At 51.3% G+C, this 26345-nt stretch overlaps 1 protein-coding gene across 1 annotated transcript in view; it reads left to right on the forward strand.

Moving 5' to 3' along the window:
• MYO18B (myosin XVIIIB) overlaps positions 1-26345 on the forward strand; it is a 232613-nt gene that overhangs the window by 1211 nt on the left and 205057 nt on the right. The window contains 6 exon segments of the mRNA XM_059876421.1: positions 14335-14489; positions 16248-16408; positions 20967-22193; positions 22727-22793; positions 23642-23754; positions 24990-25166. Of these exon segments, the coding sequence (XP_059732404.1) occupies positions 14453-14489; positions 16248-16408; positions 20967-22193; positions 22727-22793; positions 23642-23754; positions 24990-25166 (1782 nt within the window). The 5' untranslated portion in view covers positions 14335-14452.

The following is a 26345-nucleotide window of genomic DNA, read 5'->3' on the forward strand; positions in this document are numbered from 1 at the left end:
TGGCGGGGGAGGGTCTCCGGGTCACCTGACTTTGGAGGGGCTGCGTGTCACCCATGAGACATCCGGTGGCACCTGGGCCAGGTCACCTTGAATAGCCCAGTGTGGGCTCTGCTGACACTGTGACCTCGATCAGTCCCTCCCGGGATCTGAGCTTTAGTTCCGCCTTCTAAACCCCAGGAGCCTTGGCGAGATCATCCCGGAGGTGGCAACCAGGATTCAGTGTCTGTGGCAGCATTTCTCCCAAGGTTGGGTCTTCGGTCACCTCTACCAGCCTGCCCTGGGGTGGGGGGAAGGCTTTTAAAATGTACATTCACATCTCAGAACTACTCAACAGTCCTGGGGGGAAGGGACCTGCAGGTCCTCAGAGTTTAAACAGATTGAGGGGTCTGTGTGCTCAGTTGTGTCTGACTCCTTGCAACCCCTTGGACTGTGGCTCGCCAGGTGCCTCTGTCCTCTGGGGTTTTTCAGGCAAGAACATTGGTGCCCACCAAAGCTGGAGAAACACTTCTCCTCTGTGGGAGCCGATACAACCCCAGGGGGTACCCACTTTGTCAAGACTCAGGGTATCACATACTTGCAAAACATACTTGCACCCGTCTGCTATCAGGGTCTGATGAGTGCAAATTTTCATAAGGTCCATGGTCAGCCAGGGACAAGATCAGGCACTTCTGGGGGCTTTCTGAGCTGAGACCAGGAGGCCCAAACGCCAGAGACAGCCTCCCGCCACTGCCAAAAAAAAACAGGAACTCGGGCTGGGTGTCCACGAGGGCTCCAGGAGACAGCCCTTCAGCGGCTCCTGGTTTACCTTGGAGATAAAAACCACTGTCCAAATGGTCCAGTTTAAACAGGTAGTTAGTCACAGTGGTAGATGACATATCGTTAATTTTTTAAAATTAATATATTTTAGATTCACAGCAAAATTAAGGGGAAGGTACAGAAATTTCCCTTATACCCACTGCTTCCTACATTCATAGCCTCCCTTATAATACCACCCCCCAAGGGTGGGATATCTGTTAATAGCTGATGAACCTATACTGACACATCATTGTCACCCCAAGTCCACATTCCATATAAGGGTTCACTCTCGGTGGTGTATATTCTACGGGTTTGGAAAATGCATCATGATATGTGCCCATCATTACTGTATCATATAAAATAGTTTCACCACTCTGAAAATCCGCTGTGCCCTGCATATTCATCCTTCCCTCTCCTCAGCTCCCGGCAGTCACTGATCCTTTTACTGTCTCCATAGTTTTGCCTTTTCCAGAATGTTACATAGTTGGAGTCTATAGGATGTAGTCTTTACAGATTGGGTACTCTTCATTTAGCAATATGCATTTAAGTTCCCTCCATGTCTTTTCATGGTACCCTAATTTTTAAGCTATGTGAAACTGAATTATTTGAAAAATGGAGAAAGTCAGTTTGAAGCAAGTGGAGGGCCCCTGGGTGCTGTCAAATCCAGCCCCACCTGTTCACAGATGGGGCAGCTGAGGTACAGAGAGGGTTAGCAACTTGCCCAAGGACACACAGCTTTGCAGTGACAGCACTGAGTTCACAACAGCCACTGCCTTCACGTCAGGCTCCCCAATTTAGGAATAATAACCCAATTTTCCCAATAACAGGCTTCCCTGGTGGCTCAGACAGTAAAGAATCTGCCTGCAATGCAGGAGATGCAGGTTCGGTCCCTGGGTCAGGAATATCCCCTGGAGAAGGGAATGGCAACCCGTTCCAGTATTCTTGCCCAGAGAATTTCATGGACAGAGGCATGGCTGCAGTTCATGGGGTTGCAGAGAGTCAGACACGACCGAGCACCTAACACTTTCACTTCCCTGATAACCCCCACCCCTAAAACCTCCACCGTCATCCCCCAAACCTCAAAGGAAAGAATTAAATCTCAGTTCTAGCTTTCGACAAAAATTAACTTTCATCACACAAACAAGGTCATTGGGATGAGAGCTCTGAACAGTCAAGGCAGGTGTCATTCCCACTCTCCTTCCACTCCTGCTCTCACTTGCTCTCTCTCTCTCTCACACACACACACGTACACCACTCTTTCTGAAGGACCCAGTCACCATCAGCTTCATCTGAATCACCTCCGCCTGCCCCCACCATGACTCACGCAGCTCCGTAATTTTCCTTTCAGCTACACTGTGTGTCTCCCTGATAACTGCATTATTTTGAGGAACTACAGTTTGAAATGGCAACCCACTCCAGTGTTCTTGCCTGGAGAATCCCAGGGACGGGGGAGCCTGGTGGCCTGCCGTCTATGGGGTCGCACAGAGTCGGACACGACTGAAGTGACTTAGCAGCACAGTTTGTGGCAGCACAGAAAAGGTCTTGGAGAATCGGTGAGGTGGATTTACCAAATAATGTGGCCGGCACTGGCGCTCAGGGTGGCAGGAAGTTCAAGGTCTGGGGGTCCCAAGGGAATTTTTCTCTGCCCATAAAAGACTGCGTGCATTTTCAGCTGTTTCTTGAGTACCAGCTGGGGTTTGAGTTTCAGTTTCATGGAGGGCAACCGGATTAGCTGTCGAGAGAGAGAGATGGTTGCTCACCAAGATTAAATGTCTCCACGCTGGGTATTGCTGTAAGCTTGGTCAGGAGCGATCAGCCCCATTTTATAGATCGGGAAGTGAGATTTAGAGGCTTAAGCGACCCAAGGTCACGCAGAGTGAAATGAAAGTGGGACTTGGCGCCTTACTGCCAGAGACTTGTTTGGTCTAGTCTAATCAACAGCGTGAGCCGAAATAAGCAATTATGCAATGCTGTTCCACAGATGATGAAGCTGGTTCAAACTCATTTAATCTGTTGACAGTCTAGAAGGGGGCATGATACTATCCCAGTTTTATCCAGAAATCTGAGAATCAGAGAGGGCTAGTGTCTTGCCCGGGGCCATAGAGCCACTGAGTGGTGACGGATCCAGGAGTGACTTTTCCTCCTGTTCTTCTGTCAGCAGTGGGTTGACTCATTGCTCAGTTCTTTCTATGTCACATGTATGTATTGTTTGAAGCAAGATTGTTTTGCTTTTTTTTTTCCCTCTCTTACTGCTCCTCTCCACTTGACATGATTGTCCTAGACCAGGGCTTCTTGGCCTCGGCACTATTGACATTTGGGACTGACTGATTCTTTGTTGTGGTGGGGGTGGGGGCAGCTGTCCTGAGCAATGTAGGCTGTTTATCAGCATCCCTGGCCTCCGCCCACTAGCACCCTGTCTCCAGTTGTAACAGCCAAAAATGCTTTTATGCCAAGTCACTTCAGTCCTGTCCAGCTCTTTACGACAACCCCATGGACTGTAGCCCAACAGGCTCCTCTGTCTGTGGGATTCTCCAGGCAAGAATACTGGAGTGGGTTGCCATGCCCTACTCCAGGGGATCTTCCCGACCCAGGGATCGATCTTGCATCTCTTATATCTCCTGCATTGGCAGGAGTGTCCTTTTCCACCAGCGCCACCAAACGCCTGTGGGTGGACACAGTCACCACCTGTTGAAAGCCCTCATCTAGTCCCATTCTGTCCGACAGCACTTTGATAATAGACATGTTCTGTATCTGTGCTGTCCAATATGGTAGCCACTATCCACATGTCAAACACATGAAATGTGCCAGGTGCAACTGAGAGGCTGACATTTACATTCATTTACATTTAAATAGCCCCATGTGGCTAATGGGGCTTCCCAAATGGCTCAGTGGTAAAAGAGCCCACCTGCCAATGCAGAAGACTCAGCTTCGATCCCTGGGTCGGGAAGATTCCCTGGAGGAGGAAATGGCAACCCATTCCAGTATTCTTGCCTGGAGGAGAATCCCATGGACAGAGGAGTGTAGCAGACTATAGCCCATGGGGTTGCAGAGAGTCAGACAAGACTTAGGGACTAAATAGCAGGAGCAGTGTGGCTAATGGCTGCTGTATTAGACAGCAAAGCTCCAAGTAGCAACACAGCAAGAATAGAAAGACAGCCATATGATGGAGGAATAAAATCCTGAAAACAGTCAGGGGAGCCTCACAGCAGAAGCCTGACCAGTCTCTCACTTCAATCTGGCAACAGGAAACACCAAACCGGTATTCTGCGGGATCTGGGAGCCATGAGAAATGTCTCACCTGGGAAATGGTTGAAGGCTCCTGATGAGAAAATTGGGGGTCAATCCCTTGGGTGTCATAGGTGGATCCCTATGTGTTGCTCCAGAGAGGAGAACCGGGGCCAGGATGTGGTCATCCCAGGAGGTTAGCTCTCTGGATAGGAGGGAAGAAGCAGCAAGCCCTGGGCACTGGGAAATAAGGACCCTGGTTCTGCTGCCGTGGGAGCTGTGAGTCCTAGCCGAGTCCCTTCCTTTCCCTGCTTGACAGACTCCAGGACCGGAGAAGGTGGGTTTGCTGGCCTGCGAGGGCTGTGCAGGTCTGCTCTAAGAAAAAAGCAATTAGAGCAGACCCCGCGTGTCCCACCTCGTCCTGAGCGCCCCAGCACTGGATGTGACCAACGGGGCACTGATCGGTCCTCCATCCAGGAAATTCCTTGTGAGCAGGGCTGGGCCTCTGAGCCTCTCTTATGGAAGATGAGTCCTGCTAGTCCTCTCTTGTCCATCCTTTTCCATCTCAAAGCCTCACCTGCTTTGCCTTCCCTCCTTCTAGCCCACCTTGTCTCTTCACGCTCTCTCTTTCCTTCTGTGAACTTCCCTACCTTTGTTTCCCGCTTATCCCCCTCCCCGTTCTCCTCTTCTAGGAGGATGTGGGTTGTGATGAGTGGCCTGAATCCTCAACCACTTGCTGGCTGTGGGGTTCTCTTGCCCTGATTAGGGAAGGGGGGCCTGTGTGCTGACCAGGTCCCTTTTCATTCCCACCTGGCTCTGTGACCACCAGACACAAGGTCTGAGTGAGACTGGCTGGACCATGTACAAATCATGAGTCACTTTTGCCCATTTAGCCTCTAGATAGCAAGCAGCAGTCATCATTCCCTCATTCTACACCCAAGGCAGACATTAATAATCAATCAGATCACCCTTTTCCCTGTGAGCCAAGACGGAAGCTCAGAGTCCTTCCCAAGTAACACTCCAGACACAACTACTCATCTATCAGAGGTGATGAGTTGAAACTACTTGCCTCCCAGCTGTATTGGTCAGGATCCTGAGAGGAAAGCACTCGACCTTCTTGCCAGGTGAGCTCAGGCAAGTGCCTCAACTTATCTGAGTCTCTGCTCTACTGGAGTGATGCCAACCACGTGGTTGCTGTCTTGGGGATGAAATGGGATAATGGATTTTAAGGTAATTAAATTTCAGGTCCAGTAGGCATTTAACAGGGCTGAGAGCAGTTTAGGTGTAAGGTTTCTATCTCGGTGCTCGGCACAGAGTAGGTTCTCCCTAAATGTGGGTGAAACATCCAGTTCTGGGTCCTGGGCTGGGGTCTCCAGGCTGACTTTGACCGTGGAGTCAAACGAAGATGAAAAGAAGACTGCAAGCAGTTTTCAGTGGTTAAGCATGTGGGTACGTGGCTGTCCTCTTCCCATTTTATGGCTGAGAAAATTGAGTCTCAGAGAACTTCCTAGGCTCCCACAAGGTGATAGCGGCAGCAGGACATGGCCTTGGGCCATGATGAGAGATGCAGATACAGAAAACAAGGAGACACCAGAAATCCCTGCCGTAGACCTGCTGGCGATGGCCTGCTCTGTCCCTCGCCAGCTACACTCCTAATTACCCATCCATTCCTTCATTCAGTCATTCAGCAAATATGCATTGAGAGCAAAGTACGTGCCAGGCGATGTTCTAGGCTCTGGGGCCGCATACGTGAACAGAATAGGTGGACATGCTGCACCTCTTAGGGGCCGTGTTCTGCACGAGGGGTCGAAAACTAAACAAGAAACACACAGCACGATGGACAGTGAGCAAGTGCTGCAGGGAAAGAGCAAAATCAGACGACGAGCGGCCCTGGGACAGGGAGGAATGGGGCCAGGGAGCCATTCAAACAGGATGGTGAAGGCAGGATCATTGAGAAGATGACTCCGAGCAAAGACTTGAAAGAGGAGAAGACGTGAGCCAGGCGGAAGGAAAAGTGTGTGAAGCAGGAGCAGAATGTGCAAAGGCCCTGAGGTGGGAACCCATGTGGAAGGACGCATCCAGGTCAGTGTCACTGAAGTAGAGGAACAAGGGGGATCCTGAGGGCTCTGGGAGTCACCATCCAGACTCAGGAATTTGTCCTTTGAGACAGGTGAAGTCACTGGAGGACTAGCTGCTGGGTCAAGGCTGGACCTTGAGGGGTGAGAGGGAAAGCCTTGAGGCCACTCATACCAGCATGTCTACATGGAAAACTGTTTCAAGCCATCCCTGGCTTTGGGAGTGACCTTTCCTTTCACCAGCCCTCCTCACCCCTGAAGGGAGACTTGAGACTTCATCCCATGAATTCAGAGCATCTGGGGCCTCTTCATGGGCTTAAAACGGCAGCTGATGAGGCAGGTGTGAGTTTCAGGCCTGGATGAGAATGCGGTGATAAGAACACTTGCTTAAATTAAGGCTTGACAAAGCCACCCCAGTAGGGTTGGATCCTGATCCTGGGTCAGTGGGGCTGGCCTGGTGCCTTTGAGGGGTAGGACGTGAGGGTAAAGGCAGAGACTGAGTCCTCTCCTTGCCCCCATGTGCTACAGCCCTCTGGGCCCGCCCACGGCTGGGTTGAGGACAGCCCAGACCATCAGCCAGGATTCCCCCTGGAGCCTTGAAGCCGAGGGCTATTCTTGGGAGGCAGCCACTGACCTGGCCGGCCGGATGGGAAGTGTTGGGAGTCGGGGCAGGGCAGTGACCAGGGCAGCCACCTCAGGTCAGGCCTATTCATAACCTGGGCTCCAGCTGCCCAGGTCTGTAGCAGAGCGGATTACAGCCGTGAGTCACTCCGGGACGCTCCAATGTCTCCTAAGGGAATGAGTCGGGAGGAGGGTCTTTTGTCCTCTTCTCGCCCCTCACCCCTCTCCCCCAGGGATCTGGCCTCCCGCTTAATCTCCAGCTCAACCTCACGTGTCTGTGCAAGTGGGAGAGCCCACACTATGGGGTCTTTTTCTTATGCAAAGACTTGGCTGTTGCACTTGAATGAGTTTTCAGGGTCTCCTGTGGGCACCTGACCTCATCAGAGCTGAAATATCCCTTGTTCAGTCTTTGGCTCTTGTGATTTCACCCTTTCCAGGCCCTGCAGGAGCGGTACGGTGTCAGCCAGTGCTGTGCTGACAGTGTTTAACGGACTGGCTCCAGGAGTAAAAGCCCCGATTTATGATTTTTCCTAGTTTCTATAGTGTAAACACTCCCTGAACTGATTTCAATCTATCACGTGACAGCAACCCACTGAGGAGTTGGAAAGCGAGGGCCCCAGTAGGCTCTCGCGAGATGATGAAATTCACTTGACATCACCTCACGCAGGGTCGGTAAACAACCACGATGGGATCTCACGAGATGGTGGGAGTGGGCGTGACGTCACCCCATGCTACACACCTGGAAAGCTGGGGCCACAGTGTGCTCTCGCGAGATGATCGGAGTCGACGTCCTCTCGCACGGGGTTATAAAGCAAGGGCTACGGTGGGGTCTCGCGAGATGCGTTCTCAGCGCGGCCTCGCGGGATCCGTCTCATCAGCTCCCCGGATGTGCTGTTCTCACTGTGTGAGGAGAGATTGCTTGGAATGCTGTTCAGGCTGTTTTCTTATGTATGGGTTACTGACAACAGCTACTGGCAGGCCAAAGGGGCCGTTGAAAACTCGTGAACCATGGTAACTAACAGTCGGAGATGGGGGGCTGGGGTCTCTTCCAGGAGCGGGCAGTGAGGGACCCTACTCATAGCTAGAAGTGAGAAAAGTTGAAGGGGGAGGAAAGAGGCCTTTTCCTCCCCTCCTGACCCCCTTCACGAAGATTTGGTGTATCGTTTAAGATCTGGGTATCCCCAGGTGTTTGGTTGTAGGAACCTCCACAAATACCAAAATCCATGGAGGCCCAAGTCCCTTATATAAAAAGGAGTAATCAGATCAGATCAGATCAGTCGCTCAGTCGTGTCCGACTCTTTGCGACCCCATGAATCGCAGCACGCCAGGCCTCCCCGTCCATCACCAACTCCCGGAGTTCACTCAGACTCACGTCCATCGAGTTGGTGATGCCATCCAGCCATCTCATCCTCTGTCGTCCCCTTCTCCTCCTGCCCCCAATCCCTCCCAGCATCAGAGTCTTTTCCAATGAGTCAACTCTTCGCATGAGGTGGCCAAAGTACTGGAGTTTCAGCTTCAACATCATTCCTTCCAAAGAAATCCCAGGGCTGATCTCCTTCAGAATGGACTGGTTGGATCTCCTTGCAGTCCAAGGGACTCTCAAGAGTCTTCTCCAACACCACAGTTCAAAAGCATCCATTCTTCGGCGCTCAGCCTTTTTCACAGTCCAACTCTCACATCCATACATGACCACAGGAAAAACCATAGCCTTGACTAGACGAACCTTTGTTGGCAAAGTAATGTCTCTGCTTTTGAATATGCTATCTAGGTTGGTCACAACTTTCCTTCCAAGGAGTAAGCGCCTTTTAATTTCATGGCTGCAGTCACCATCTGCAGTGATTTTGGAGCCCAGAAAAATAAAGTCTGACACTGTTTCCACTGTTTCCCCATCTATTTCCCGTGAAGTGATGGGGTCGGATGCCATGATCTTCGTTTTCTGAATGTTGAGCTTTAAGCCAACTTTTTCACTCTGCACTTTCACTTTCATCAAGAGGCTCTTTAGTTCCTCTTCACTTTCTGCCATAAGGGTGGTGTCATCTGCATATCTGAGGTTATTGATATTTCTCCCAGCAATCTTGATTCCAGCTTGTGTTTCTTCCAGTCCAGCGTTTCTCATGATGTACTCTGCATATAAGTTAAATAAGCAGGGTGACAATGTACAGCCTTGATGTGCTCCTTTTCCTATTTGGAACCAGTCTGTTGTTCCATGTCCAGTTCTAACTGTTGCTTCCTGACCTGCATACAGATTTCTCAAGAGGCAGGTCAGGTGGTCTGGTATTCCCATCTATTTCAGAATTTTCCACAGTTTATTGTGATGCACACAGTCAAAGGCTTTGGCATAGTCAATAAAGCAGAAATAGATGTTTTTCTGGAACTCTCTTGCTTTTTCCATGATCCATCGGATGTTAGTAATTTGATCTCTGGTTCCTCTGCCTTTTCTAAAACCAGCTTGAACATCTGTAAGTTCACGGTTCACATATTGCTGAAGCCTGGCTTGGAGAATTTTGAGCATTACTTTACTAGCGTGTGAGATGAGTGCAATTGTGCGGTAGTTTGAGCATTCTTTGGCATTGCCTTTCTTTGGGATTGGAATGAAAACTGACCTTTTCCAGTCCTGTGGCCACTGCTGAGTTTTCCAAATTTGCTGGCATATTGAGTGCAGCACTTTCACAGCATTATCTTTCAGGATTTGAAATAGCTCAACTGAAATTCCATCACCTCCACTAGCTTTGTTCATAGTGATGCTTTCTAAGGCCCACTTGACTTCACATTCCAGGATGTCTAGCTCTAGGTCAGTGATCACACCATCATGATTATCTGGGTTGTGAAGATCTATTTTGTACAGTTCTTCTGTGTATTCTTGCCATCTCTTCTTAGTATCTTCTGCTTCTGTTAGGTCCATACCATGTCTGTCCTTTATTGAGCCCATCTTTGCATGAAATGTTCCCTTGGTATCTCTGATTTTCTTGAAGAGATCCCTAGTCTTTCCCATTCTGTTGTTTTCCTCTATTTCTTTGCATTGATCGCTGAAGAAGGCTTTCTTATCTCTTCTTGCTGTTCTTTGGAACTCTGCATTCAGATGTTTATATCTTTCCTTTTCTCCTTTGCTTTTCGCGTCTCTTCTTTTCACAGCTATTTGTAAGGCCTCCCCAGACAGCCATTTTGCTTTTTTGCATTTCTTTTCCATGGGGATGATCTTGATCCCTGTCTCCTATACAATGTCACGAACCTCATTCCATAGTTCATCAGGCACTCTATCTATCAGATCTAGGCCCTTAAATCTATTTCTCACTTCCACTGTATAAATCATAAGGGATTTGATTTAGGTCATACCTGAATGGTCTAGTGGTTTTCCCTACTTTCTTCAATTTAAGTCTGAATTTGGCAATAAGGAGTTCATGATCTGAGCCACAGTCAGCTCCTGGTCTTGTTTTTGCTGACTGTATAGAGCTTCTCCATCTTTGGCTGCAAAGAATATAATCAATCTGATTTTGGTGTTGCCCATCTGGGTGATGTCCATGTATAGAGTCTTCTCTTGTGTTGTTGGAAGAGGGTGTTTGTTATGACCAGTGCATTTTCTTGGCAAAACTGTATTAGTCTTTGCCCTGCTTCATTCCATATTCCAAGGCCAAAATTGCCTGTTACTTCAGGTGTTTCTTGACTTCCTACTTTTGCATTCCAGTCCCCTATAATGAAAAGGACATCTTTTTTGGGTGATAGTTCTAAAAGGCCTTGTAGGTCTTCATAGAAGCGTTCAACTTCAGCTTCTTCAGCATTACTGGTTGGGGCATAGACTTCGCTTACTGTGATATTGAATCATTTGCCTTGGAAACGAGCAGAGATCATTCTGTCGTTTTTGAGATTGCATCCAAGTACTGCATTTCAGACTCTTTTGTTGACCATGATGGCCACTCCATTTCTTCTGAGGGATTCCTGCCTGCAGTAGTAGATATAATGGTCATCTGAGTTAAATTCACCCATTCCAGACCATTTCAGTTCGCTGATTCCTAGAATGTCGACATTCATTCTTGCCATCTCTTGTTTGACCACTTCCAATTTGCCTTGGTTCATGGACCTGACATTCCAGGTTCCTATGCAATATTGCTCTTTACGGCATCGGACCTTGCTTCTATCACCAGTCACATCCAGAGCTGGGTATTCTTTTTGCTTTGGCTCCATCCGTTCTTTCTGGAGTTATTTCTTCACTGATCTCCAGTAGCATATTGGGCACCTACTGACCTGGGGAGTTTCTCTTTCAGTATCCTGTCATTTTGCCTTTTCATACTGTTCATGGTAATAGTTACCTTAATATTTACGTATAACCCAGCACAGTTTTCCTCGTATACTTTTAACCATCTCAAGATTGCTAATAATATCGAATGCAGTGCGGATGCTGTCAGCAGTTATAAACACGATGTAAATGCTATATAAATACAGTGTAAATGTGAATACAGTGTAAATAGTTGTCAGGGCACAGCAAATTCAACTTTTGCTTTTTGGAATGTTCTGGATATTTTTATCGTCCCCCCCTCCCCACCCCCAGTTTTTTTAATCCACACTTGGTGGAATTTTCAGTTGCAGAACCTGGGCATGTGGAAGGGCTCTTCATTTTGTGTGGTGTGCTGTGTTACTTGCCCGTTTTGGAGTGTGTACTACGCGCATGCCCCATATTGCCCTCCGCCATCTTTACAAGCCAACCCTAGCACCTTTCAGTGTCACTGCAAATGTTCCCTGGTGGAGCCTGAGACACTGCAGGCAGGATGGGGAAACAGTTGCGCTGCTTCTTAAAAAGTCACATGTAAAGTTAGCAGACAGCCCAGTAGTGCCGCCTCCTAGGAATCTCCCGAAGAAAAGTGGAAACACAGCGCACCAAGACCTACAGGCCTACTCAGAGCAGCGTAATTCGTCTCGCCCCAAAGTGGAAATAGCCCAAATGCCCATCAGCTGGCGAATGGATAAACAGGATGTGGCTTATCCATAAAAAGTGGAATGCTGATGTACACAACAATGCAGAAAAACCTTAAACACATGCAAAATGCAAGAAGCCACATGTAAAATACTGCATTCTCTAGGACTCCATCTATATCAGAAGTCTGGGGCCGAGGGTGGGAACAGCTAGTGACTGCACATAGGCATGAAGGGGCTTTAGGGGGCGATTCTGGTCACGTCGCCCAGGGTTGCAAAGTTTATCAGAAAGCATCTAAGTGTGCACTTACAATGAATGAAGCTTATGGCAGGCATAGAAGTTATACCTAGGTGAAGTGGGTTTTATTTTTAACAGTTTAATTTTTTATTACTGACACCTGGATCCGAGGCTGACAGGTTCTTTCCACTTTGGGTGTGCTGATTTACATTTCCCCCAGACATTTCTGTTTATACTATGGAAATAAATAAACCATTAAACTCTCTTTAGTAGGTGCTTATTGATGCTGTCCTTCTAGAAGCCTGACAATGGAATGGATAAAGTTGTTTTATTAATAAAATGTTCTTAAGCATCCTTTTCAGGGATTCATACTATTCCTTCGACTCAGATGTGTGCTAATTTATTTGGCTTCTCTAGTTACTGGAGGCTCAGTTGGTAAAGAATCCACCTGCAATGCAGGAGACCCTGGTTTGATTCCTGGGTCGGGAAGATCCGCTAGGGACGGGATAGGCTACCCACTCTAGTATTCTTGGGCTTACCTTGTGGCTTAGCTGGTGAAGAATCCACCTATAATGGGGAAAACCTGAGTTCAATCCCTGGGTTGGAAAGATCCCCTGGAGAAGGGAAAGGCTACCCATTCCAGTATTCTTGCCTGGAGAATTCCATGGACTGTATAGTCCATGGGGTCCCAAAGAGTTGGACACAACTGAGTAACTCTCACGTTTAGGATTTTTAGTCCTACAAGCAACACAGTGATGGTTTTTTTTCTGGTTGAGGATCACTTCCTCAATTTGTTTTCCGAAAGAGGACTTTCTAGGTCAAAAGCTGTGTATGTTTGTTAAGGTTTTGAAAATGATGCTAAAAATGCTTACTCTTTTTCTCAAAGCTCTCAGTCAGTTAAATAGCCAAGGTTTCCTGCGCTTTCCTCATTTTCACGGTCAAATTATATAGCCACTTACCCCTCACAAAAGAAACGCACACTTTTCTGTGATTTCAGAAATCTGGAGAGTGTGGAATAGTTACTAGAAGGGGTACGAGGGATTGTCGTGAGTTGGTAATGTTCTGTTTTTTAAATTGATATGATTTTATACAGTAAAATATTCTTAGTTGTACAGCTGAATGAATTTTTACACGTGATATACTAGTGTAACCAGCACTCTGTCCACCTAAATAAACCTAGGAGGAAATAATAATAATCAAAAAAAGTTTATTTGGTATTAAAGAATTGCATTTTGAGATACACAGGTTCTGATTGCAAAGCAGTGTCCTGCTGGGGAGTAAAATTCAGGGACTTTTAAAGGCTTAAGGGGAGGTTTGCATTACAAAGAACTGTAATTGATGTTGGAGGCCAGAGCTGGCCTTCCTTAAGGTGACTGAGCACTCAGGCTGTCACTTTGAGGGAAGTCAGAGTTCCTCTCTGAGACAAACCTCAGGGATTCTTGCAGAGTCCTTGTAATACCTGCCATTTGCACCAGTTCCGAAGTTTTGTGGTTGCAGTTGGGGAGGACGTGTATGAGGTCCACCTCCTTAATGGCCTGCCAGCTCTGTTGTAAAACCCCTTGACATGAGTGACTCCATTTAACTTCACATTTCACAGCTCATGTCAAGATATAAGACATTTCCATTTTCCTAGAAAGTTCCCCTTGTGCTTCTTCCCAGCTGAACCCTAACAACTCCTCTCACCTCCATCGCTATAGATTAGATTTGCATGTTTGTTATTTTATTTATAATATTTATATATCTAGATAATATTTATATACCATGTTGTTGTTCAGTCCCTAAGTCCTGTCTGATTCTGACCCCCATGGACTGCAGCACGCCGGGCTTCCCTGTTCTTCACTGTCTCCCTGAGTTTGCTCAAACTCATGTCCATGGAGTCAGTGATGCCATCCAACCATCTCATCCTCTGTTGCCCCCTTGTCCTCCTGCCCTCAGTCTTTCCCAGTGAGTTGGCTTTTCACATCAGGTAGCCAAAGTATTGGAGCTTTATACTATAGTCATACATAAAATAATATTTCAAATTAAATTAAAATGTACTTTTAAAGAATTTTAATCAAAATTATTTTTATTTTATAATTTTAATTTATTTTTAATATTTTAAGTTGAAATTTAATATATTTTAAAATAACACCATGTTTTTATTTTAAAAGTTTAATAGTTTTGATCTGGTCACAGTGCTGGTTCTATCGTTGTGTTCTTTATGTGAGAGCCACTGAGCTATACATTTACAAGTACATACTTTTCTGGCTGTATACGTCAAGAGAAATTTAAAAGTGTGTGGTCAGGGTTGGCAAGAATTTCACGGCACTGTCCACTCCATAGCCAGCAGCTCTCTGCTGACCATATTCCTCCCAGATGTAAATGATAGTGAGTTGTGCCTGGCCTGGTCCCTGGCATCGGAGGGGGTGGGTCTGGGCGGTACCCACGAGCTAACCTGTCTCTCTTTTCTCTCCCTACTGTGTCTCCATGGGTCAGTCTCTGTGCATCACCTCATGCGCTGCCTGTGTCCATAAAGCTGCATTCCGTGCTGCCTGGCAGAGAGCTTCATCTCATCTCATCTCATCTCACCTCACGGTCCTGGCACTGCCTCAGCATGGCCATCTCATCACGCCTCGCCCTATGGGAGCAGAAGGAAAGTAGCACTCAGGGCTCGGGCCACAGCCTCAGGGGCCAGCCAGACCCTCCAAGGACGCATCCTAGCCCTGCTGTCTCAGGCTACCCCCTCCCACCTCAGGCAGAGGTTCTGACATCCAGAGCTCCCCTGGCGCATGTCCAGGCTCCCTTCCATCTTCCACCTCAGTTAGCCATGGCATCTCCAGCCTAGCCAGGCATTAGTGACCATGCCCTTGACTCCTCCCATGGCTGCTGGTATCTGTCCCTCAGGAGGTGATGGCAGGGGAATGAAGGTAGACCAGCTGTCCCAGCACCGTCCTCATGGCAGCTCTGATGAGCATGGGGCTTTGTGTGGGACAGTGTGGGTGGGGAAGCAGGGGCACCAGAGGCAGGGCTGCCAGCTGCCAGCTTCATGCCATGGGGATAGGTTTCTGAGGTCCCTGCCTTCTGTCACCCATGCAGAACTGGAAACAAGCTCTTCTTCCTGTTGATGGCTCTTTTCCCTGTTGTATTTGTTGTAAGAATCCATAAAGGGCTGCCTCTTTCTTTTATGCCTGTTATCTCCCCTGTTCCTCGCCCCCACCCTTGTGCACTGATTTGATGAATTGGAGGCTGAAGGGTGGAGTGGTTGAGAAGTGTCTCCTGGCTGCCTCTGCCCCTTGCTGATCTGACATGGCATAGACTGATGCTGGAGGGAGCGGAATGACACCTGCCCTAGAGCGTGCCTTTCACCCTCACAGTGCAGGTTTCAGTCCACGTGGAGAGGCGCAGAGGAAACGTGAGCCCAGCCTCCTTTGTCCCCGCTTCTCTCCTCCTGGGAGAGGCCTGCCTTATCTCTGGGCCTCTGCTCTGTCTCTTGGTGTTTCCTGTCTCCTTTAGGTTCCTCTTTATCAATGGGACTGCGGATGTCAAGTCTTTGCCAGCCTCTCAGGGAGGACCTTGATAAGGAGCTTATTTTAAACCAGTGTGTAGCTCTGCCATAGAATGCATAGAATGCTTGGAGGTTTTTTGTTTTTTGTTTTTTTTCTTTTTCCTTTAAACTCATGAGCAGTCACAGTGATGCTGGATAAAGACAAACCCCTGTGGATTACATCCAGTCCCAGGTCTCCATCTCTAAGGTGGCAAGTCTCAGCTGCAATCCAGGTCCACCCAGCTCTGGCTTCGACCGTGTTTCTGGGGTAAAATGCAAGCTTTCCAGCCCAGTGCTGGGGAGTCCCTGGCTGCCCAGGACCGTCAAGAAGTCAGGGCATGGGGTCAGTAGAATGGGCTATAGCCATAGGGCTGGATCCTTAGATGAACCGTGACTGCCAGCCCTGCCCTCCCTCACCATGCTCCTGGCATAGAAAGTGGTTAAGGTGGTGAATTACTTAATCTATTTACCACAAGCTGAGATGGGACCAGAGAGTGTGGATGGTTCCCTGTGACCTGTCCCCTTCTGGAAACCGGAAAAGCTCCTTTTGAAGCAGGTCTTCCCAGAGATGGGGCTGTCCCACACCAAGGATGGGTACCAGTGGGCTCCACTGTGCGAATCCATACTATGAGGAAACTGGATCCAGGCGGAAATGGCACTGCCTGGAGCAGCCTCAAGGTTGAGCGTTCCATTTTCACCTGTTGTCCTGAGGCTTCCCAGGGCTTTGCCAGCTTCGCTGTGGCCTCTCATACATGGACTTGGTGTCCGCTTGGCCCCCTCCCCAGCTCCGTCCAAGACTCTTAAAGGACAGCTTGCTCCTGCTGGTTCATTCACTGAGCTCTCTCATTCCTTGCTTCTGCCAAACAGATTCGGGAAGAGGACAAGAGCCCTCCACCATCCTCGCCTCCTCCCCTTTTCTCTGTCATCCCAGGGGGCTTCATTAGGCAGCTGGTCCGAGAGACTGAGAAAGAGTCCAAGGAAGCTAGACTGAGGAAAGAGGCAGCTCTTGCCTCTCCGGAACGAGAGGTAAGTGGCTGCACTGGAAAAGGACCAGGTGACTGTCAGCACCCACCTTCCTGTCCCGTGAGCCTCCTCTTGAGTCACTTGCCAGCCTTTGTTCCTGCAGTCTCCTCATTGAGGAGTGTCCTAGCTTTAACATAATCTGTTGAACTCCTATACATTTGTCAAAACCCAGCTTAGATAGTACATCTCTAGAAAGCTCTCCCATTACCTTCCTCCTTCTGATTTCCACTTCACCCTCTTCATGCCTGTCTTAATTTTGGTCCGCAGAGTAATTACTTGCTCATGTGACTTAATCGACTAGGAATTCCTTAAGAGCAACAACTATCTCATTCAACTCTGTATCTTGAGCAGCTCTCATAGAACTTGGCCCATGGTGAATGCTCAAAAATTTTTGTTGAGTGAATGAATGAATGGTATCAGTTAACGTATGATGGGGATCACTGACCACTACTTTTGCAGAAAGGGAAAACTAAATATTAGCTAAGGATGTATAGTTTGCTTTCAGTTAAGCAGGAAAGATGTTCTGCTGGTGTTCACCAGCTATTGCTGTATTGGTTGTTAACATACCAAAACCCTTCCATCCCAGGTGGTAAACGGCCATGGGCCCAAGTCCCCCAGGCGCCTTCCAGCGGCCATGCTTACCTGGGTCCCTTTCCCAAGTCCATCAGAATCGCCACAAGCCAGTAATCAAAGGGTTACTGCTGGGCGCAGGAGGGGACCTCAGGACCCTGCTTCGGATGGCCTCCCTTCTGACTGCTTGGTGTCCACTTGATCTGAACAGCGCTGCTGGATGGAAGCAGTGAGTGGACGAGGTGCAGTCCCTGTGCTTTAAGGACTTGAAGGTTGATCCCAGTTGGTGTTCAGGGCCACTTCCCTCCTCCCCCAGCTCTTAGGACCAGGAAACCCTGGCAGGATGGTGAAGCTGGCACCAGGGACGCAGGCTTGGGTGGCAGTGCACCTGGAGCACGTCACAGTGTTAGCAGGAAGGGCCTCTCCTTGCGTCTCTGCTGTGCCCTCTTGAGGCGGAGTGGATGCTTCGGTGATGGGGCTGAGCGATCTGGTGGCCTCAGAGCCTGGAGTTGGCTTGAGCCCAACGGGCAGCCTGGCTCTGCCTCCCACACCCCTTCAGCTGTTGCTTGCCAGGCTGGTCCCCCATGTGCCTGCCCCTGTCCAGCCCCAATGACTGTGCTGCGTCAGGGAAGTCCTGTAGCCACTGAACTGCTGAAATACCCCTGCCACATCCTCGTGGGGGAAGGTGTCAGGGTAGAGACACTGTTCCTACACCTGCCTGACCAGGTGTAAGTAAGTGGGGGCCAAAGTCAACCCTCACAGGCTGCTGTTAATGGTCATAATGAGGGTCACTGTGTTCATTTCTCACTCGACAGGACTCAGTGCTCAGGGGCTCGCCTGATACCCTGTATAACACAGGGGTAGATGGGAGTATACCCACTTATCAGAGGTGGCAACTGAGGTTCAGAGAGGCTAAAGCACTTACTTGCTCAAGGTCATGAGGCCACATGGGGGCAGACAGAGCCAGAGGCTGTGTGTCTTCTGCTCTGGCAAGCTGCCTGGGAAAGGGCCAGTCTGGGGAGTGAGATGGCTGGTGTGGCGGCCACAGTGGCCTGGCGAAGAAAGGGTTCCAGGTAAGCCGTGTGAGCGTTGCTGTGTGCAGGTTAAGAAGCAGAGCTGAGCAGAGGGGACAGGCTGTCACTGCAGGGTGCGGAAGGTGCCTCTGAGCAGGATGGACAGGCCTCAGACCACAACAGGTGTCTGGACCATGGGCCAAGACATTCCTGGGCCTGGAGCAGGGCAGGACATGTTCCTGTGAGGCAGCAGGCTCCAGCTTGCTCCTGCCAGTTTAATTTTCCTGCTCTATCACTAAATAACTCTGGCCCCTCTCCCCTCACCCAGCACTGCTGGTTTTATTTGGTCCTCATAGAGTCCTTGCAGGGAGTCATTAGCATCCATCACCATTTTGCAGGAATGGAAATGAGGCTCTGGGAAGTGACCTGGTTTTCCGAAGGCCACCCAGTCATTGAGGGGCAGGGAGAGACAGGAATAATATCCAACAGGAAGAAAACAAATGTCAGAGACCCAGGTTCTAGCTCTAGCTCCACCACTCTGTGTGCTCCAGGCTGGATCCCATCCACTTTCTCAGCTTTAGTTTGCCCATCTGTAAAATGGTTGTGCTGTGAACTTCCTCTTGGCCCCCATGATTCTAGATGTGTTGCTTCCCCCTTAGACTAGGAAGCTGCAGGTGGGATCTGAGGGCCTTGGTGACCAAGAAAATTCACAGGAGGGGAATGCACAGCATGGAGGGGAGGAGGCCAGGATGGGTTATCTTGTTAGGCGCATCCCTGCATTACTGTCTCCTCTGTGGGGGTTTGGTTTTAAAAATAAAGTACTGACTCACTTTTCAAAACAGTGCAGACAGTGCTGAGATTTGCCAGGTACAGCCAATCCCTTTCCAAGATGTGACCTGTTTGGCCCCAGAAGGTCAGACTGAGCCACCAGGCCATGGGGTCTCAGCCTCCTGTTGCATATTGCAGTCTCCTAGGGGCCCACCACCCAGACCAGCTGCATCAGATCCTCTGGGATTGGAACCAAAGGGTCAGAATGTTTTTTAAAAGCTCCCAGGAGACTCCAGTGAGTCCCAGAAAGACAAGCAAGGTTGTTAAGGCTCAGCAGTCAAGGGCACTGTCTTTACACTCAGAGAGGCCTGTGTGACTTTTTGTTCCGGGTTTGTCTCTTGGGCCACCTAACATCTTTGTGTTTGCTCCCTTATCTGTGGAATGGGGAGAGGTTCAGACCTGCTTCACTGGCTTCTTTACTGGGTAAGTCAGATATTGCAGGATGGCCATGTAGGGTCCTCCTCAAGGTTGATAGTAACACTGGTCATTATTGTTATGTGTATTACTGTTGTTATTTTACAAAGATGAGGACTGAGACTGTGCTCTGGAGGCGACACCAGTCAGAGCTAGAATGGGATGCAGAATGTGGTCCTGCTGCAAACTTGCATGAGCACACAGAGCTCTGGGGCTTCAGGGTCCATGAGGCCGTTTTTCTGATCCAGGTCTTCAGGCACAGACTTGCTGAGGAGGGGCATTTGAGCTGGGTATAGAAGGATGAGTTGCGCATGGATGAGTGGAGACGGGCAGGGGTGTTCCAGGCAGCAGGCCCAATGTGAACAAAAGCATAGAAGCTGGACAGTGTCAGCTGTGGCTGAAACGTGCAGTGAGCAGGGACAGTGAGACCAGACGGCAGAGGGGTGGGGGGTTCCTCTTCAACAGCTTCGAATGGCAGATGGCTGTACTGAATGGCTTTCCTGGAGACTGGGCAACTGCTAAAATCTTTGACCGGGTTTTAAATGACTGGCAGCAAACTGATGGGGTACCAGCTCAGTGGCTGTGGCAGTGCCCAGGTGAGAGAGAGTAGATCTGGGTTTGGGAGAGGAGACTCAGATGTGCAGGTGGACTCAGCACAATCCTGGGCCTGGTGTGGGTGCACAAGGAGGGTGAGAGACCCAGATTCCCAAGCGCAGGTGTGCGGGAGGCTGGTTCTAGCAGGGTCCACGGTGGCAGACACAAACCAAGGCAGGTGTGTGGCCAGGCCTCAGGGTAGAACTGCCCCTGCCAGGTCCTCCTGCAGAGGCCACTCTGGCCCTGGAGCTGTTCTGGTCACAGCCAGGCTGGCTGGAGGTTGGTGGGATGGGCAGGGCTGGTGTCACTGGGCAGTAGAAAGATGTAGGGGAGGAACAGGTAGTGGAGACCCCTGGGTGTCGGGTACCCAGGTGTCTCAGCCAACCGAGAGTGGAGGACCTTGGGGCCAAAGCAGGACCCTCACCTGGTGCAGAAGGACCAGTAGCAGCAGCTCGTTTCGTTCAGTTCTCTGAAATTCCCACATCTTGGCATGCAGAAAATCTGGAGGGTCACATGGTATCTGCCTGCACTGAGAGGAAACCAGTTCTCAGAGGGGATAGGTGATGTCATCCAAGGTCACTCAGCTGGAGAGCTTCAAAGCCAAGACTAGGACAGGTCCTCTGATGACAGGCTCCACGTCCTTTCCCATCCCTCCCTGGCCCGATAGGAAGAACCGGGTGTAAATAGTAGAGCCATGGCCCCAGCATCAGGGACAGCAGCAACAGTGGCTCCTGTTGCTGAGGACGTGCTGGGTGCTGGGCTCGGTTTCCACGTGTTACCGTGAAGCCGCCCACCCTGAGAGGCCATTATGGTTCTCATTTTATTGGTAAGGAAACTGGCTCAGGGAGGGAAAGTAATTTACCCACGGCCACACGGCTAGCTAGTGGCAGAGTTTGGAGTGAATTTGGGTCTGTTGGGCTCCAAAGTCCACTTTCCTTTCATAATGTCACTTGGCCTTCAAGTTCTGAGCCAAGGTCTAGGATGTAGGATTTTGAGGTTTGGCTCATTGCCCCTAGGTGCTTGAGGGTATGTGAGGGAATGAATGGCTGGGTGATTAAAGAAGTGAATGAATGAATGAATGAGTGAATGACAAAGCTGTCTGGTCAGCACACAGCTGAGAACGGTTGTGGTGTCTCTTCTAGATCCCAGAGGTTTCCACTGGCCAGCCCAGCACTGGCACCAAGCCTGGCATCCAGAACGCCAAGTCAGGCTCTCCCCTGAGTGCAGACATTCTGGGCAGGAAGGGTGAGGAGGCTGGGACCATGGACCCTGTGCTGATGACCATCAATGGCGAGAAGCCCCAAGAATCAGGCCCCAGTGGGACACCTGCCAAAAAAAGCCTGCCCTTCAAGAGAGGGGTGAGGAGGGGTGACGTGTTGTTGATGGTGGCCAAGCTGGACCCGGACTCAGCCAGGCCAGAGCAGAGGACCCAGCCCCGCAATGCCCCTACTTCCAGGACCCCATCCCCAGCCACGGATCCTGGAGGGGGAAAAAAGGGGGACATCCCAGGGACTCCTCGTGGCCCCCAGGCCAGCACCACAGATGCACCTCTGAAGGCTGAGAAGACTCAGACTGGGGGCCCTGGGGACCCAGGAACTGTGCTGCCGACGAAACGGGAGCAGGATCGAGGCACAGTGGGAAAAGGGGGCGAGGCCCCCCAGACCAACAAGGTGAAAAAGGCGGAGCTCCAGGGCAAAGAGGGGCTGGGTGATGGGGGTCAACCAGGGACAGCGGAGAAGGGGGCAGGGGATTCCCCAAACAAGGGGGCAAAGGGGAGTCTCTCCAAGGATGTAGCAGGTGAAGGGAAGTGGGCTGGGGCCCAAGCCCCGGTGAGAAGGTGGGGAGGTTCCCTGGGCAGAAGGGGCAAGTGGGACCGTCCCCAGCGTGAGAAGGACAAAGAAGGTGTGCTCCTGAGCAAGGCAGACCAGATGGAGGAACCTCAGGCCAGGGCAGAGAAGGCTGGCAAAGCGCCGGGGAAGGCGGGGGAGGCTCCCAGAGCCATGGACAAGGCAGGTGAGCCTCAGAGCAGGACTGGGAAGGCAGGGGAGCCCCGGGGCAAGATGGAAAAGACGGGGCCACCTCAGAGCGCCTCTGGAGAGGCGGGTAAAGCCGGGGGTGAGGCAGAGAAGGATGATAAAGCCCCCAAGGAAGTGGATGCACGTGGGGTTACCCCGACAACAGCTGGTAAGGAGGACCAGCCTGAGAGCAGAGGACAGAAAGCAGAGGAGGCCCGCCCCGGAGCCGGGTCCCTGGAGCTGGAGCCGGGAGGACCTGGGCAGCCTGCTCTGGATGGCCACGAGGAGAAGTCTCAGAGGCCGACGGAGAGCCAGGAAGGGAGAGGAGGAGGCCAGAGCGGAGTCTCGGGGCAGGTGAGGGGGCTGCAGGGGGCGGGGAGGCGCAGGCCAGAGAAGGGGGACAGGAAAGGCTTGTCCCTGGGGGTGGACAAGGCGGGGACCGGAGATGGACAGGAGTGGAGGGGTGGCCAGCCCAGAGGAGGGACCAGGCACGTCCCCCTCGACACACAGGGGTCGGGAGGCCCCACAGGGGAATCTGACCTGTCCAGAGGTGAGATTCTCCACAGAGTGAGGCAGTGTCCCAGCCATGAGAGATGTCCCCTTGCCACTGAGCTTACAAAGTCCCAAGATAATTCTTTGAGCTGTGTAAATGGCAGATTGCTTAAAATGCAGATTCCCAGGCCCCACCCTGGAGCTTCCGTTTCCAAAAGCTAGGGTGGGGCCGTGGCCTCTGCATTTAAATAAGGACCCCCACTTGCACCGGGGGATTCTGATTTAGCTGGTCCTGGGCATACTATGAGAAATGCCCATGTAAGAGGTCTGCCCCTCACACGGGGGTGGGGGAGGGTGCATCCCCTTGTGCTAATTTATGTGACCTTTGCCCCCAGGCTCCTGAAGACAGATGGTATGAGGCAGAGAAGGTCTGGCTGGTTCAGAAGGATGGATTCACTCTTGGTAATTAGGGGTGTTAGCACATCTGGGGTCTGAGTCCCCCTCTCACCCCCGCAGTGCTGGTCGCTGTGTGTGCCAGGTCCTGATCACAATTTGGGGACTGAGGGGAAGGGCGGGGTTGGGGCAGCCAGGACTAGGATGCGGAGACATGGCTTTGGAGTGGGACTAGTTTGGTGTCATTTCACTCTCAGCAGATGATCTGTTGGGTGCTATTTTCAAAGGCGTTTGTGCCTTGGTAATTAATTATTTAGCTAATTCATGAAAGCAACAAGCATTATTTGGCTTCTGCAGTGTTGTGTCTGGAACCTAGTGCAGGTGGATCCCATCTCATGAACCCACCTTGTTGATTACTTGTGGCTGGTGACCGGACTCTACTGAGACGTGATTCTCAGTCCGTTCAGAACACGGCTGGGAGGAGTGATTGATTAGTGATGTCTGGAGGGCTCTTGCGGGAGGAGTGGCAGCCCATATGCCATTATTTGCCGTCCCGAGTCTAGGTATGTGGTGGACAGTGCGCCCAGCCGTCTGGCTGCCAACTCTGTGCCTGTGCCATCTGATAGAAGCCCCAGATGAATCAGACCCAGCCTGTCAGACCCAAATCTCCATGGGTTTGGGGTCACAATTCAGCACCCTCCCTGTAAATAGGCCCCCAAGGAAGAGGATGACGCCCATTTCCCCTGTCCCAGGCCCTGTCTCCTGCTCCTGGCCTGACTTGGCAGCTCACAGCCTCTCTCTTCTCATCTTTTTTCCTTTCCCTCCACCTGTCTCACCTCCATCTTCTTTCCTCCCCTCTTTCCCTGCTGTCCCCAACCCCCCTTGCTGTACCCCTCCACCCCTGGGGTGTCTTCCAGCAACGGTGCTGAAGCCAGACGAGGGAACAGCAGACCTGCCGGCAGGAAGGGTGCGACTGTGCGTTGACGCCGACGGTAGCGTCACCGAGGTGGACGAGGAGCACGTCCACCGGGTGAGCCCCGCCCGCCCTGCCTGCTCCACCCCGCTTCCCCCTCGGGCTTGACTGCACTGAATACTTCCCCTCGGCGCCCTGGGGGGAACTGTAGGGAAGTTCAGCATTGAACTCACTGCTCTGCTAGAGGTGTCCTGTTAAGGGGTTTCATTGCTCTGTCTCACGGTGTCCCCTTTATGAGGACACGTTAAGAGAGATGTTTGTCAAATCTTGGGCCTGGGAATTCTTCTGCTGGAGAAAGTGATTGTTTTCTTTTGTATGGACTTCGGTATGCTTCCTTCTTCGCCCTGGCTGCCAGGAGACTCAGAGCCAAATTTGCAGCTTGTCGTTAGCCATGGCATAGGTTCCAGTGGCCTGCTTTTTGGGTATCAGCCTTTAGTTTGGTTCTTCTTTTTTGGTTGTTTTGCATAATTTTTGCACTGCACCATGAATCCGTTTGAGAATAAGTCAGACTCTAATGAAAGAAGTAAAAGATCTTGTCCTGATGCTTTCCACCCTTCACATCTACTGCTGCTTCCAGGAGTTCTCCTTGGCCTCGTTCACCTTCACCCCTCTGTCCCCCCTCTGCCCACCTCAGGCCCGCTCCTCCCACCAGTGCTGGGAGTTTGCAGAGGGCCAGGGTCCTCAGGAAAAAAACTTGACAAAAGGATGACAAAAGACCACAGAGCAGTAGGCCCAGGAAACTCCCTGGAGCCAGAGAAGTGCTAGGACGCTTTTCAAATGGATGCCCCAAGGAGACGCTGCAGTCACTCCTTGCTTCTAGAAGGGTCTAGGTGTAGTATTTCCAACTGATGAGTGTGTGGCGGGCTGTCAGAGAAATGGGGCAATCAGGGCATTGGCCTTCGTCCTAAGCATCCCTGAGCACACGCAGAGCTCCCCGACAAGACGCAGAAGGGAAAGAGGCAGCAGAAGACACGTCCTCCGAGCACGCCTGCCTTTCTGTGTCTGACAGACAGAAGGCATGTGAATCTTGCTGCGCGTCCTCAGAGCGCCTCCCCTCCTGGTGCCCTGAGCGCAGTGTAGGGAGGGCCAGCTGCCAGTTGCACAGAGCGCAGGAGAAGCGATGCCGCTGTTTCATCTGTAGGTTTTGTCGCTCTCTGCGGAGTCAGGGCACTGCTGCCCAGGAACCGGGTCACCGGGGCGGTGTGTGGGGCCAGGGGGCGGAGGTGGAGGTGGTGGTTGTGGTGGTGTGGGGGCCCAGGAGGCCAGAGGACACTGTGTGTGATGGTTTGCAGGCCAATCCCCCGGAGCTGGACCAGGCTGAGGACCTGGCCTCCCTGGTCAGTGTCAACGAGTCCAGTGTCCTGAACACGCTTCTGCACCGCTACCAGGCTCAGCTACCTCACACCCACGCCGGGCCCGACCTGATCTTCCTCCAGCCCCAAGGGCTCATGGCGCCCTCTGCCGGCAAGGTGAGGGGGCCCCAGGGGCGGGGCGGGGCCAGGCCAGGGTCCTTCTGCATCTCGGGACCAGAGCCCCCAGAGCCCCTGCAAGCCTGTCTGAGCGGCATCCTGCAGACATGGCTGCTGGGGTGTCAGAGCATCGGGGAGCCTTGGGGACCACATGGTCCCCCCTCCTTAGAGGGGAAGAGAAGGGATACAAACAGAGCGGGAGCGCGAGAGACAGTGACGGTGGGAGAGAACGTATCGGACGTGTCGGGTCTGTCAGGCTCTGCTCTAGGCAGCTCTGCGTGTCGTCTCAGCCAGTCCTCAGGTCCACGAGAGGACTGGGAAGCTGGGCCAACTCCGGACTCAGGCTCGGGGCTGGAGGAGCTGGGGTGAAACCCACATGGCTGGGCCCTCTGTGCTCTGAAGCCCAGGCCGGACCCTCGGGAGTCCCAGACACCCGCATGAACTGGGAAACTAAGCCTCCGTTCTACTTTTATTCGTTTCTACACGAGTGTAGTAACAGTCTGTTTATTGTCAAGACCACAGTCATAGCCAGAGGACCCTCTCGGCGCCACCTTGTGGAGGGGCCTGCAGCTGCAACCCCAGCATTTGCGCCCCATCCCCTCAGTATTCTGGCCTGGAGAATTCCATGGGCTGTGTAGTCCACGGGGTCACAGAGTCCTACGCGACTGAGGGACTTGCACTTGCACTTCACCTCAGCCTCAGTTCACCTGGTTGCTCCTGTCTGAAATAATGATGGAGGGTCCCGTGTGCGAAGGCGGGCAGATCAACCCGCCTTTGTGAGCTGCTTGTCCTCGTGGGGAAGACAGGTCCATCATGACAAAGAGCAGTGTGTGGAGGAGATTATAGGAGGTAGGAACGGCTGGTGCCAGGTCTCACACGGGGTCAAAGTGACTCCGCTCCTGCTCTGAGCCTGGTGGAGACTTTCAGCAGAGCAGTGACATGTAGTGTGACTATGCTAGGAAAGGATCCTCTTGGCCATGGGGTGGAGGTGAGAGGTGGGCAGAAGTGGAGGCAGGGAGATCCACTGGAGGTCAGAATCTCGTCTGTGCTCCATTCGGAGGTCTTGTTGGCCCGGGAGGGGTCAGGCCTCTAGGATTCCTGCTAATGCACCTCAGTGCTTTGGAAAGGTCATGATGCCTCTTATCTGTCAACTGGGGATGAGAAGCTGCATCTTGCCCT

Source organism: Bos taurus, chromosome 17, assembly GCF_002263795.3.
Source record: "Bos taurus isolate L1 Dominette 01449 registration number 42190680 breed Hereford chromosome 17, ARS-UCD2.0, whole genome shotgun sequence".
Taxonomy (NCBI): domain Eukaryota; kingdom Metazoa; phylum Chordata; class Mammalia; order Artiodactyla; family Bovidae; genus Bos; species Bos taurus.